General features: G+C 36.2%; 1 protein-coding gene across 1 annotated transcript; it reads left to right on the top strand.

Annotated features, from left to right (window-relative positions):
* Positions 1-2361: 2361 nt before the first annotated feature.
* On the top strand, positions 2362-6104 carry LOC115982660 (equilibrative nucleotide transporter 1). The gene is made up of 2 exons (XM_031105323.1): positions 2362-3079; positions 5086-6104. The coding sequence occupies exons 1-2, from the start codon at positions 2533-2535 to the stop codon at positions 5814-5816; spliced, it is 1278 nt and encodes a 425-aa protein (XP_030961183.1). The 5' UTR covers positions 2362-2532; the 3' UTR covers positions 5817-6104.
* The last annotated feature ends 7019 nt before the right edge of the window (positions 6105-13123 follow it).

The raw sequence follows: 13123 nt of genomic DNA, 5'->3' as shown, positions 1-13123 counted from the left end.
TTTCCTTCTGAACTTACCTTGTTAATTTTTTTGGCACTCTTCGATATCCTTGTTTGTCATTTTTTTTATATTGTTAGGAGTATTCTCTGCATCCTACTTGATTCTTAAACAGCTCGTTAGCTGCGGTGAGTCAAGGCCCGGTCCACCAAATCCTCCTTTTTCATTTAGGCCCGGGATCCTTGGGCCTAAGTGTCACGAAAAAGGCACCCTCACAACTGTTACTACTTACTATATATCACATTTTAGTGGATACTATCATTTCATTAACTAAAAAACATAAAATAAAATAACGCTTTTATAAACCAAATACAAATAGGTAACAGTAACAGGGGGGAATGGAACTTAGTATAAACTATAAACTTAGTAACAATATCAATATTAGTATAAACCAAATACAAATAGGCAACCCATAACAGTGTTAGTAACTTAGTATAAACCAACTTAGTATAAACCAAATACAAAACAATTTGTCCACTTTTTGTATAAACCAACTACAAAACACTGAAACAGTGTTAGTATAACTGTATAAACATACAAAATACAATGGACCTACGGCTATAAACGAATAAACCTTACTAGTGGTTTGCCTCGGTGAGCGGCGGTGACTAGCGAGCACCTGCTCAGGCCGGTAAGAGAGAGAGAGTTAAGGACCTCTAAGGCTCTGAGGGTGAAAGAAAGAATATATAGTGAGGGAAAAATCTGGAAACCTAGCAAAATAGAAAATACGACATAGTTTTGTACTTTTGTTTTTTTTTTTTTTTAATTTTTTTTTTACAACACCCAATACAACGTTGTTTTGTTAAAAAAAAATTAAAAGACATACTCGAAATGGCGTCGTATGAAGAACGGACCAAACCTTTGAAAAGACATGCTTCAAACGTATCGGTTCAGTTCGGTAGGGGCTCGGTTTTGGGCTCTCTGATCTGATGAATGCACCGCACCGACATCGAAAGTCCATTTAAGCTCTAATCATCGGCATCGGCTCCATTGGTCGGTGGCAGCAGCGGTGTGGGACAATTGGTGCCAGTCGATTGGATCGATGACAGCATCTCTATGCACACCCCTAGCCTCTAGTGTGTGTAGGTTGGATTGGGCTAGTTGATGGAAAAAAAAATTATCCAATCCACCCATCGACGTACAAAAATGGTGTGTCAGGTGAAAATTTGGATAATTCAAACTTGGCAGATTAGGCAAGTTTAGAAGGATAGTTTTAGTTATGTGTTGTATAATAATTTTTTTTTTTACCATTAACGGACAAATATAAAATTATTTCCTCTAAATCCTATAACCATTAAAGGACTTGCAACAAAAATATAAATCATTAAAGGAAATCATAGGAAGTATCCACTTTCTCTAAGATCAAAGTATACATGTCTTATGGTACGAGTATTTTTCTAACTTTTTCTCAAAAAAAAAAAAATTTAAGCATATTCACATCACTAATGCTTACAAATATGTTAGATAGATAGTATCACATTTTCCATATTACACCTGCGTAAGTCATAGAGTGGCAGAGCTGAGGTGGATTAAAATCCATGTAGAACTTGAGTTTTAGAGACCCGAGTTCTAGTTCTTGTAGTTCTTCCTAAACCAAACCAAAACACAACCCCACAAAGACCCAAATCCATAGTAGAAGAATCTAACCTAGAAGGAGTAACTGAAGAACCCCAACCCAAAAAAAAAAATAAATAAATAAACATAATCCCATGGTAGTTTCAATCTCAGCACCGAAGTGGCTTGGGTTTTTTGTTTCTCTCTGGGCTTGTTGTCTCCGGTGTCTCTCTGATATAGGTGAGCTATCAGGATTGATGTGGTAATTTCTCATAAAAAAGCTAGAATGATGAAGGCTTGTAGAATGCAAACTATCTTGATAGAGCTATGGGGATGAATAAATTTGGTTCTTTAACATCAAGACAACTATCTGGATTTTCTTAAGCTTGTTAATTTTGGGAGAATTTTTTGGTGCTTCTGTTCTTTCTTTGAAGGCATCGTCCAAGCCTTGGAGAATCAATCATTGGATTTCTTCATTGACGCAGTATGTTGAATCCTTTAGCATGGGTTGGGTATTATGTTGGGAACTCGAGTCTTTAAAACTCAATTTTCACATGGATAATTTTCAACTCAGCATTTCTAGCACATAAAACTTGAGTCTAAGAAACTTGAGATATTAGTTTCTTAAGTAGTTCGGAAACAATGTTAACTAACGAAATTGTTAGCATTTTGGTGTTAAATTACCCAAAAAAAAAAAAAAAAATCCAATTCGATTTCTCAAAGATTCCACTTTTGGATGTTGCCAACTTGCCATAATCAGTCCACCCATATTTTGCATTAAAAGATTGTTGGATCGAATCCACCACGTAATTCACACAATATTCAAAGAACGACATCATTTCATTTATCATCTGACCATAATAAGGCCTTAACGAACGAAACCAACAATAAGGAGCAAACAAACAAACAAACCACCACCTACCTAAAAGTCCCAAAAAACCGATCAGAAAAAAATCCGAATCGGAAACCTCCTCCGATCCGATGGGTTTCACCACCACAGCCAACGACGGAGACTCCGAATCAACCGTCCTCTTAACCACCACTTTAACTTCCCCAACCACCACCACCGCCGCCCCAATCCCCAAAGACAAATTCCACCTCGCCTACATAATCTACTTCACACTCGGCTGCGGCTACCTCCTCCCATGGAACGCCTTCATCACCGCCGTCGACTACTTCACCTACCTCTACCCCGACGCCAGCGTCGACCGCATCTTCGCCGTGGCCTACATGCTCGTCGGTCTAATCTGCCTCTTCGTCATCATCCTCTACTCCAACAAGTCCCACGTCTTCGTTCGCATCAACGCCGGCCTGGGCCTCTTCGTCGTCGCGCTCCTTATCGTCCCCTTGCTGGACGTGTTCTACCTCCGGGGCCGGGTCGGGTTGTACGACGGGTTTTACGTCACGGTCGCGGCAATGGGTCTCTGCGGCTTGGCCGATGCGTTGGTCCAAGGTGGTGTCATCGGCGCCGCCGGTGAAATGCCTGAGCGTTACATGCAAGCAGTTGTTGCTGGCACCGCCGCTTCAGGTCAATTTTGAGCTTTTGTGTCTAAATTAGGGCATTTAGATTTTTTTTTTTTTTCAAGGTATAGCTCATAGTTCATATAACAGCAAAATTGGTCTAATTTTCTGTCCATTTTGATGTATTAGATAGCTCATAATTCATACAAACTCTAATTTTTATGCCAAATAGTTTTTTGCATTTTCCTGTGTTTGATATTAGTATGCGCGATCACTTCGTTTAGGATATTGTACACCGTACTCATGTCATACCGGTGTTGTATTTGTCATTTTATTATATAATTTTTCTAAGATTGCTTATGTTACTGTATCATACCCATAACCCGTGTCTGTCCGTATCTGCACATCCTAGGATACCAAACACAGGAAAATGGGTCAAAAAGAATACTGTCTCTTAACTTTCCTTGTTTAGCTTGACATATTTCATGCTAAACTAAATAGGGAAAGTTAAGAAATAATTTTTGAACTCATTTTAAAGTCACTATTAAACATAAACAAATGATACGGTTTTCTAGAAAAAAAAATTGGAAAATAATTCATTTTCCAGAAAATGTTAATGTAGGAACAGTACTACACTTCTGCTGCTACATTCTTGTGGGACTTTAGTTAATGTGGGTATGTATATCTCCTTTCTGAATATATATATATATATATATATATTATGCATTAGGATTTGAACTTACAGCTTAGTTCATGCCAAGGCATCAATGAGATCCTTTATGGTGTAGGATCACAGCTCACAAGTTAGTTAAGAGACTTTATTAGTACTAGTTTTTTTTTTACTGAAATTCACGAATAGAGTAAAACTTTGCACTTGAGAGAATAGAAGAGTTTTTTTAATGCATTCTCTTTATTAGTTTGGTCTAATTTTCTGTCCATTTTGATTTATTAGATAGATCATAATTCATACAAACTCTAATTTTTATGTGAAATAGTTTTTTGCATTTTCCAGATGCCGTACCGGGGTCATACTGGTATCATACCTGCCATTTTATGTTATAATTTTTCTGAAATTGTAACCCGCATCCGTGTTTGTGCATCCTAGGATACCAAACATAGGAAAATGGGTCAAAAAGAAAACTGTCTCTTAACTTTCCTTGTTTAGCTTGACATGAGATAAAGTTGTTTCATCTCACATGAAACTAAATAGGGAAAATTAAGAGAGAGTTTTCTAACTCATTTTAAAGTCGCTGTTAAACATAAGCAAATGATACGGTTTTCTAGGAAAAAAAATTTGGAAAATAATTTATTTTCCAGAAAATGTTAATGTAGAAACAAACAATTATTGGTGTGTGTATTTTTAGTACTACTCTACTGCTGCTACATTCTTGTGGGACTTTAGTTAATGTGGGTATATTATCTCCTTTCTGAATATATATATATATATATATTAATGCATTAGGATTTGAACTTATGGCTTAGTTCATGCCGAGACATCAATGAGATTCTTTATGGTGTAGGATCACATCTCACAAGTTAGTTAAGAGACTTTATTAGCACTAGTTTTTTTTACTGAAATTCATGAATAGAGTAAAACTTCGCACTTAAGAGATTAGAAGAGGTTTTTTGAACAATGAGAGATTAGAAGTTAGCTAGTCATGTGGCTTTATTATCAATTCAAGCAATTTCGTTTAGTGTTCCATTTTGAGTATGTGTGTGTGTGTGTATAATTTGAACCTATGACGTCTATCTCATGATGATTGTTTGCTATTATCAAGTCAAGACATCAATGGGTTTGATAGGATTTGAGCTAAATAGAGTCTGAAACCCATATAAAAGAGTAAAATTCTGCAATGCTACTTTGTGTTTCATCTAGGACCGAATGGCATACATCAAAATATGAATACTATTGTCACGTCATTTTGAAGAAGGTTGGTACTTGTTAATTGTTAAGAATATCATTTTGGACATGCTAGAGGCTTGGGTTTCATGCGAAGCAATTTGTGCTGTTTATAACAGTTAAGGAGATGGTCATTCCCTAATGTGCAAGTTCATTCAATTTCACCTTTGCAGGGGTTCTTGTTTCTGTTCTACGGATCCTAACCAAAGCTGTATACTCACAAGATGAAGAAGGCCTTAGAAGCAGTGCGAATCTCTATTTCTCTGTTAGTATTGTGGTTATGGCCATATGCATTGTCTTTTACAATGTAGCTCATAAGCTTCCGGTTATGAGGTACTACGCTGACTTGAAGGTTCTAGCTGTGAATGTGGAAAAAGAAGAGAAAGGTCCCCTGACTGGGCCTGTTTGGAGGGCAACCCTGTGGAAGATAGTAGGAAATGTGAAGTGGTACGGATTTGGCATTGTTCTAATTTACATTGTGACTTTGTCAATATTTCCGGGATATATCACAGAGGATGTGTACTCTGAGCTTCTCAAGGATTGGTACTCAATCGTTCTCATCACGGGTTACAATGTGTTTGATCTGATTGGCAAGTGTCTCACTCCAGTATATTTCCTTAAAAATGCAAAGGTCGCGATTGGTGGATGTGTTGCAAGATTGTTGTTCTTTCCACTTTTCTACGGCTGCTTGCATGGTCCCGCATTCTTCCGAACAGAGATTCCAGTGACCATCCTGACTTGCCTTTTGGGGCTTACAAATGGATACTTAACTAGCGTGTTGATGATTTTGGCTCCCAAAGTTGTCCCATTACAACATGCAGAGACTGCAGGGATTGTGATGGTATTATTCTTAGTTTTAGGTCTGGCCATTGGTTCAATTGTATCTTGGTTTTGGGTAATTTGATATTAAAGTAATTCGGACGACATTAAAAACTGTCTAAAGTTACCATTATTGCAAGCTCCCCCAATAGCGGTTGGAAAGGGTTGCCTTGATGTTGTTTGCATTCTGTAAAGCCCTTGTAAACTTGATTGTTTAACAGTATCTGTAACGAGTGTGGTAGTCCCGTGATGAATGATTCTCCAGGCCTAGCCATGCTAGGAACTCAATCTGATAATTTTCTGACATGTCCAACTTGTTCGATGTTGGCCAATGACCATTGCTCCACAACAATTAATATTTGGGTTATTGCAATTCAAATTCTAGCTTGTTATCCCTCAGACTTTCACTACAACTCGGAGCACTTAACGCAATTCAAATTAAGAACATTATTGACCGTTACTTGTGAAAGGACACAGAGAAGCTCTAAAACTCACACAACACAGATTGTAACAAACACGAGAGGAAGAGAGAAAATCTTCTAACAGAAAATGTATTTCATAAAGAATCGTAATCAATCCAATTACAGAAGAGCAATCTCTAATATATACCCAAATACAAGACTGATCTATTCTAACTACTTCGCACACGTGCACGCGTGCCAGCACCTAAAATAAATACAGCTAAACGACATCGTGTTGGTTATGGCTATAGTGAAACGACATCATCTGGTGGCTTGCCCTGTTTCTTCTTGACCATTGGAACAGGACTTGAATCATCTTCAAGTTCTTCAAGTACACAACTGCTGCTACTGCTTTCAACTTGCAACTAATTATGTCACTCTGATCCCATTAGAATAGAAATAAACAAATACTCCTTCCAATTTCTCAAAAGGAAACCATATGCAATAATCAATATCCTTCAGACCTGTCTTTATATAACAAAATATTCTCAATTTAGTTTTGGTGTTGAGACCAAAATGTAGTATCAAGAAGAAAACCAAACTAGTGGAAGTTTTCGATCTTCAATTTAAGGACTGACACAATCCTTTAATGGAAATGGTTTCAAATTTTCAATGACAGGTCACAAGACTCAAGACCAACATGGCCTTCATATAGGGGCTATGCAAGATTCAACACTAGTGTCGTATGTACTATGTAGTATGGATTCCTTCTTGTTGTTAGCCCCTTCTCCCTTAAGTGGACCAAGGCGTGAGCTCTCTGGAGTAAGAGTCAAGACATGGCGAAGCTCATGGGTCCATTTGAATAGTTATATTGCACTGAGTGAATGAACCCATTGAAGTAGAGTCTAAGCTACAGGTGGAGTATGCTTTGGTTTGGAGGTTTATTGGGAACTTCAAATGGTTTAACTTGCCACTTTGCGTGGAAGTTTCAAAAGGGTACAAGTAGCAAGTTTTATTGGGAACTTCAAATGGTTTAAGGAGTTGTTTGGACTTTGGATGCTTCAAAGAAAATATACTTAAAAATTATTTTTGTGATTAGAAAAACCAATCCATAAATATTATATTTTATTGAAATTTATGTGAGGAAATACTCAATTTATGGGAGGGACTACTTCATTCATACTTATTGACTTATTGTTTTTTAGTTCATTTAATGATGATGATTGTTCTGTATTATTATGTGCAGACACTAAATTAGTTTACATGCAAAATTCAAATCCTAGTCAAGGATATATTATAATTTGGGTTTCTCAATTTGCTAGGGTTAGGGCATCCTAGCCGCCTGTAGAATTATGTCCTTAGCTTAGTCTAGGTTTTTTTGTTCCCATCAACCCTTGGATCGGTTTGATAGGACAGTGGTGTTTGTCTCAATGTAGTATTCTTGTCTAAGTGTGTTGTTCTCGGTTTCATCTCATGGCTAGTTTTGATGATTTATGGTCTCATTTTTATCTCATAGAAGAAGAGCAAGGTGGTGCGGAGGTTCCACTAAAGGAAGTTGCAGTGATTCATCCTTTGGCAGGGAAATTTTTTACAAAAAGAGTTGTGAACGTGGATGTAGTAGCACAGACCTTCAAACCTTTGTGGAGAGCGATAGGTGAACTTAAGATTTGAGATATTGGTGTGAACATTCTATTTTTTGAGTTTGAAGATTTGCTGGACCTTGAACGGGTGCTAGAATTTGAGCCTGGGTCCTATGAACAAAATTTGGTGGTGTTTCAATGAGTGGAGGTTGTTGAATTGGTTCCCTATTTGGATTACTCCCATGCCTCTTTTTGGGTGCAATTCCACAATGTGGCCGATGTTAAGGAAAAAAATTTCATGTCACATAGCTTTATTTCATTGGCAACCTACACAACATTAACATTATCATGGATTTTAGGAAAATCTACTTGAAAGCCCAAAAGAACCCATATTTACACAAAATGATGCCAAAGCTCACGGCCCAAAACCCATGGTAGTATTATCTCATCAAAGCCCATGGTTCAAGCTCATGGCACATCATTTCATTTTTGGCTCGTGATCCAAGCTTATGGGTCTCATCAGGGGATTTTTAGGAATCGTGGTTTGGAGAGCCAAAAAGTATGTTTAGTAAAACTCCAGCAGTTTAAAGTTGATAAAGAAAACATATTGTTTGGCATGTCTTTCCCAATTCCCTGAACTATAACAAGTCAGTGTGTAATATGTAACATCTAGTAAGCCTCTCATATCATATAACACTTAAAATAATAGAACTCCCCATTGCTCTTTACCTAAAACTTAATATTCATCATATAATCTAATTATATTATTTCATATAAATTATATTATTATTTTCATCATTCCCACACACATGCCTAAACCTTATTGGCTATCTCTAAATATAAAAAATCTATTTAATATCTCATCCAACATTAAATGTCCTCCTTGCTCTCCAAGATTTGGTTACAATACAAAAAGAGCATAATTATATCTCTAAAACTTCATCAAATATCAACCAATGAGTCTATTACTTACCAAAATTATATTGTAATAAAACCATGGAATAAACATATAATTTTTCAAAAGGGAAAACTTAGCCAAAAGTACAAGCAACTACTCCAACAGAAGTTGTGATAGCTCTAACAGAAGCTGCAGTAGCTCCAATAGAAATAGCAACAGCTCCAGCAAAAGCTACAGTAGCTCAAGTAGCAACTGCAATAGCTACAACTGCAGCTTTGGCAATTGACCCATGTCCAAAGTGACATCATCAACCCTTTAATGCCCATTCCCAGCAGTTTGTTGTCATACTCAAAGAAGCAAATATCCTATAAAAGAATTCCTACCATTTTAAGCTAAGATTCTTAGCCTCCAATTGCAGTACCAGAAATAGGAAGATCTCGTAAAAGTTAACTTACCATTTTTCGCCAAACCCATAAATTTAATGCAAAATATTTTCTACAGCAAAAGACCTCACACAGTTGACATCATCTAGCTGTGTCAGGACAGCTACTGTTGTAAAGCTGTCAGTTGTAGCAGCTATTGCTGCGTCAACTGCTATATAGCTAACTTTCTTCTTTTGGCTAAAAACCAAAAACCCATTAATAAAATCACTTACTTTGTCAAAGACTTTACCTTATTTGCTAAATTTCTCATCAACTAATTCTAATCTAATTACATATTTGGCTCTATATAAAGAGGACCAAGCCACACAATAACACACCCACTATCCATGTTTCTCTCACTCTCTTGTTCTGAAACTTCATCATTTTACCCATAAACACATCTTCATCTCCTTCTCCATCTCTCTTAAAAAATCTCTCTTCTTTGAAGGCAACATAACCCATAATATAACACAAAAAACCACTACAATAACAGCTATAATCTCATGTATTTACTATATTTAACCTCAATATCTCGTATACTTCCCTATATTCTACAAACACATTCCTCACAAATGTAAGAGACCGCGCCTCTGACCGTTTTTTTAGGATGTTGGGCCAAACCCATGTGAATGGGTGGAGTCGTGTTATTACCTCTCAAAATGGAGGTTCAACTAGTTATATTTTCCCCTTTAGATTAAGGGTTTAACAATGGAGTCGCCACTTATTTAATTATTCGAATAAATAAGAAAACCAAAATTGAAAAGTTTCTTATTTTATTAATTTGAAATTGAATTTACATTGATCATAGGAAATTATATGGCTTTGATCCTAGATACAATTTAAGGTAAAGTACATGGTTTTGTTTCCTAGTTACAATTTAGAAATTGAAAATTACAAGGATAAGCATTGGTCTATCAACCCTTGATTTAAATTTGGATGTTATGTTACAAGGTGGGAAAGTGTTAGGCACCCACCTTGCCCGGTGAAATTGGTCTTTTAGACTATGGTAGTTAACATTCATATCACTATACTATCAATCAATTTGCATGTTGAATTAATGTGTGTGCATGTGATAAACCCTAATTCAATTTATTAAGCATTGCATTTAGATTGAAAAATAAATTCTAATGAATATGTGTGGATGGTGATATCCTAGATTCAAGGATTTGAAAGAATTATTAAACAAACATGTTTTTCATATTTTTTATATGAATTTAAGATTAAAATTAGTATTATACATGAACATGTGATGAACAATTAAGAATATGTGAAAAGCATATAAGAACAATTAAGAATATTCAACATAATTTAAATGATTATTATCATGCTTTAATATTAAACTCTCATCATAGCAACGCAAAAAAACAATTAGGGAAAGAGATTATATCTTCATGCAAGATCCATATGGTGGAGGAAAAGAAGAGTTAGGAGAGGGAGAGTGAGTCTCACTCAATAACTTGAGTCTCAGGAAGACCAAGATATGACAAGATTACTCAACTTCACTAAAACTCAAGAGAGGAGAAGAGAGTGAGGTTTTTTGTGTGTTTTGGAATGAAGGAGATGGGGGGTATATATAGTAGTGGTGGAGGAAATATGAATGGAAGGTTATTTAATAAAGGTTGACAAAGAATCATGAATCTAGACCTCATTTTAGCATTTGAGGAAATCTGGTGCATTAGATGCGAAGATTGATGAGAGTGAGGAGCAAACCAAAATTTTGTTTTCCTGTAACTACTATAATAGTCTGTATAGCCAATTTCGAAAAATCATATCTGACTCAATTCTGATCTGAATTGTCTCATTCTTATGCTCAAATTGAAACCCTAGATGTCTAGTTTCTGGGAAAATTAATCTCATTCACAGATTCAAAATATTCTGAAAGATATTGATAAAATGGTGAGCAGATGTCATTTGTTAGAAAATTATTTCAGCACAATTAGGCACAATTGCACTTTTAGTCCCTATGTTTTGAAGTTTTTCCATTTTAGTCCCTACATTTTATTTTTTCCATTTTTAGTCCCTAAAACCAATTTACGCTTTCCGTTTTAGTCCTTTCCGTCAGTCAACCAACGGAAATAGCTGAGGTGGCAGCCGGAACAATTAAAATATTATAAAAAATGCCACATCACCCTGACAAATCAGCATATATATTTTAAAAATTAATTTATTAATTTTAACTAAATAAAAAAAATAAAAACAGAATTAAAAATCAAAATTCACCTTAATTAAGATTGTTCTTCATGTTCTTCAGATTGTTCTTCATTTTACAACTTGTTCTTCATGTTCTTCCCAAATCAAACCCAACAACCAAGAACTCAAATCCATCACAAGAACACAAACCCAGCAACCTAAGAACTCAAACCCAGATCATTAAGACATAAATGAAAACAAGAAGAAAAAACCCAAATTCAACACCTTAGAGATCATCAAACCAAGCAAACTATTCTCTCATCTCAACCAACCCAAACAAAAATTTATCATTAGATCGTTTTAGTTTTAAGTGTATTTACTTTTCTTTAAATGAGCTATTCAAAAGCATCAAACTAATTTTTTTATTTTTTTATTATCAGACCTTTTTAAACCATGATCTGAGTTTAGAGAGAGCTCTACCCAAAAAAAAGAGTTTAGAGAGAGGGAGGGAGAGAATGAGATTAGGCCGGCGGTTTGGAGCAGATCTAGAGGAAGGGGGCCGGCAGTGGTTTAGAGAGAATGGAACTCCAACAATGGCAACCACAACCACAGCCATAAGCACAGCTCTCCGAGACCCACCTCAAATCCACAGATTCCCATAAACCAAATACATCGACGTCGTCCGCTAGCTCCCTCAACTCTCCGCCCTCGACTGCTTCGCCGTCCTCTCTCTCTTCGACTCCGACTCTAACACCCCCTCTCTCGAAATCCACTCCCTCAATCCCCAATCCCAAACCCTAACCCTAACCCCTCAATCCACATTTTCTCCACCTTCCCGAATCCCCTCCCTCAACACCAACCCCAACGCAGAAACCCCTCATTGCCGCCTCCACCTTCTCTAACTCCTTCCACCTCCTCTTCGCCAACGCCGTCGACACCTCGCTTGAGTCCAAGTGCTCGGTCCCCGCGAAGGAGCTACACATTGGGGTTGTGTCTTGTGTCGATGTGAAGGACGGTGGGGCTGAGTGTGTGATAGTGGAGGGGCTGAGATCGGCGATGGTTTACCTCCAATCTCTCACAGATCAGTGGGTCTTTATAGATCGATGGGTTTAAAATTTCTGGGTTTGTTTACAGGTTTCTTGAATTTGGGTTTGAAATTTATGGGTTTGTTTCTGGGTTTGATGTTTGTATGGAGGATTTGATTTTTCATTTGATGTTTTGGGTTTGCTAGAGATTAAGGGTTGGGTTTGGGTTTGTGTTCTTTGTGTTTTGAATCTTTGAAGGTCTTTGTATTTTGTAGATCTGTGCCCATGTTGGCATGTTCTTGATTTTTTTAATTTCCTCAACAACCTTGAGGAAGAACTTGTTCTTCATGATGGCTGGGAAGAACATATTGTAAAGAAATTTTTTTTTTTTAATTTAATTTCTTTTTTAAATGATTCGTTTTTAATTTTTTTTTATTTAGTTAAAATTAATAAATTAATTTTTAAAATATATATGCTGATTTGTCAGGGTGATGTGGCATTTTTTATAATATTTTAATTGTTCCAGCTGCCACCTCAGTTATTTCCGTTGGTTAACTGACGGAAAGGACTAAAACGGAAAGCGTAAATTGGTTTTAGGGACTAAAAATGGAAAAAATAAAATGTAGGGACTAAAATGGAAAAACTTCAAAACATAGGGACTAAAAGTGCAATTGTGCCTTAACATTAATAGGTCTCAAATTAGCTCCCAATTAACATTTAATGACTCCAATCACTCCTATTTTAAACTTAATTGGTTCCAAATTTACCCTAATTAAAATGTGATTACACAAATTACTCATTGAATAATTAATGTTTATCTATTTAATTAATTATGTTATGCAATCTCACCATAAAATGTAGTTCTAACCAATCAAATTATGACACATCATTAATCTCAAATCGATTATAATTATAACCAATTGGAATCAATTGTTC

The sequence above is a fragment of the Quercus lobata genome, chromosome 3 (assembly GCF_001633185.2).
Source record: "Quercus lobata isolate SW786 chromosome 3, ValleyOak3.0 Primary Assembly, whole genome shotgun sequence".
NCBI lineage: Eukaryota > Viridiplantae > Streptophyta > Magnoliopsida > Fagales > Fagaceae > Quercus > Quercus lobata.
The sequence above is the reverse complement of the archived record's forward strand: the minus strand, read 5'-3'. Positions and strand labels throughout refer to the sequence as shown.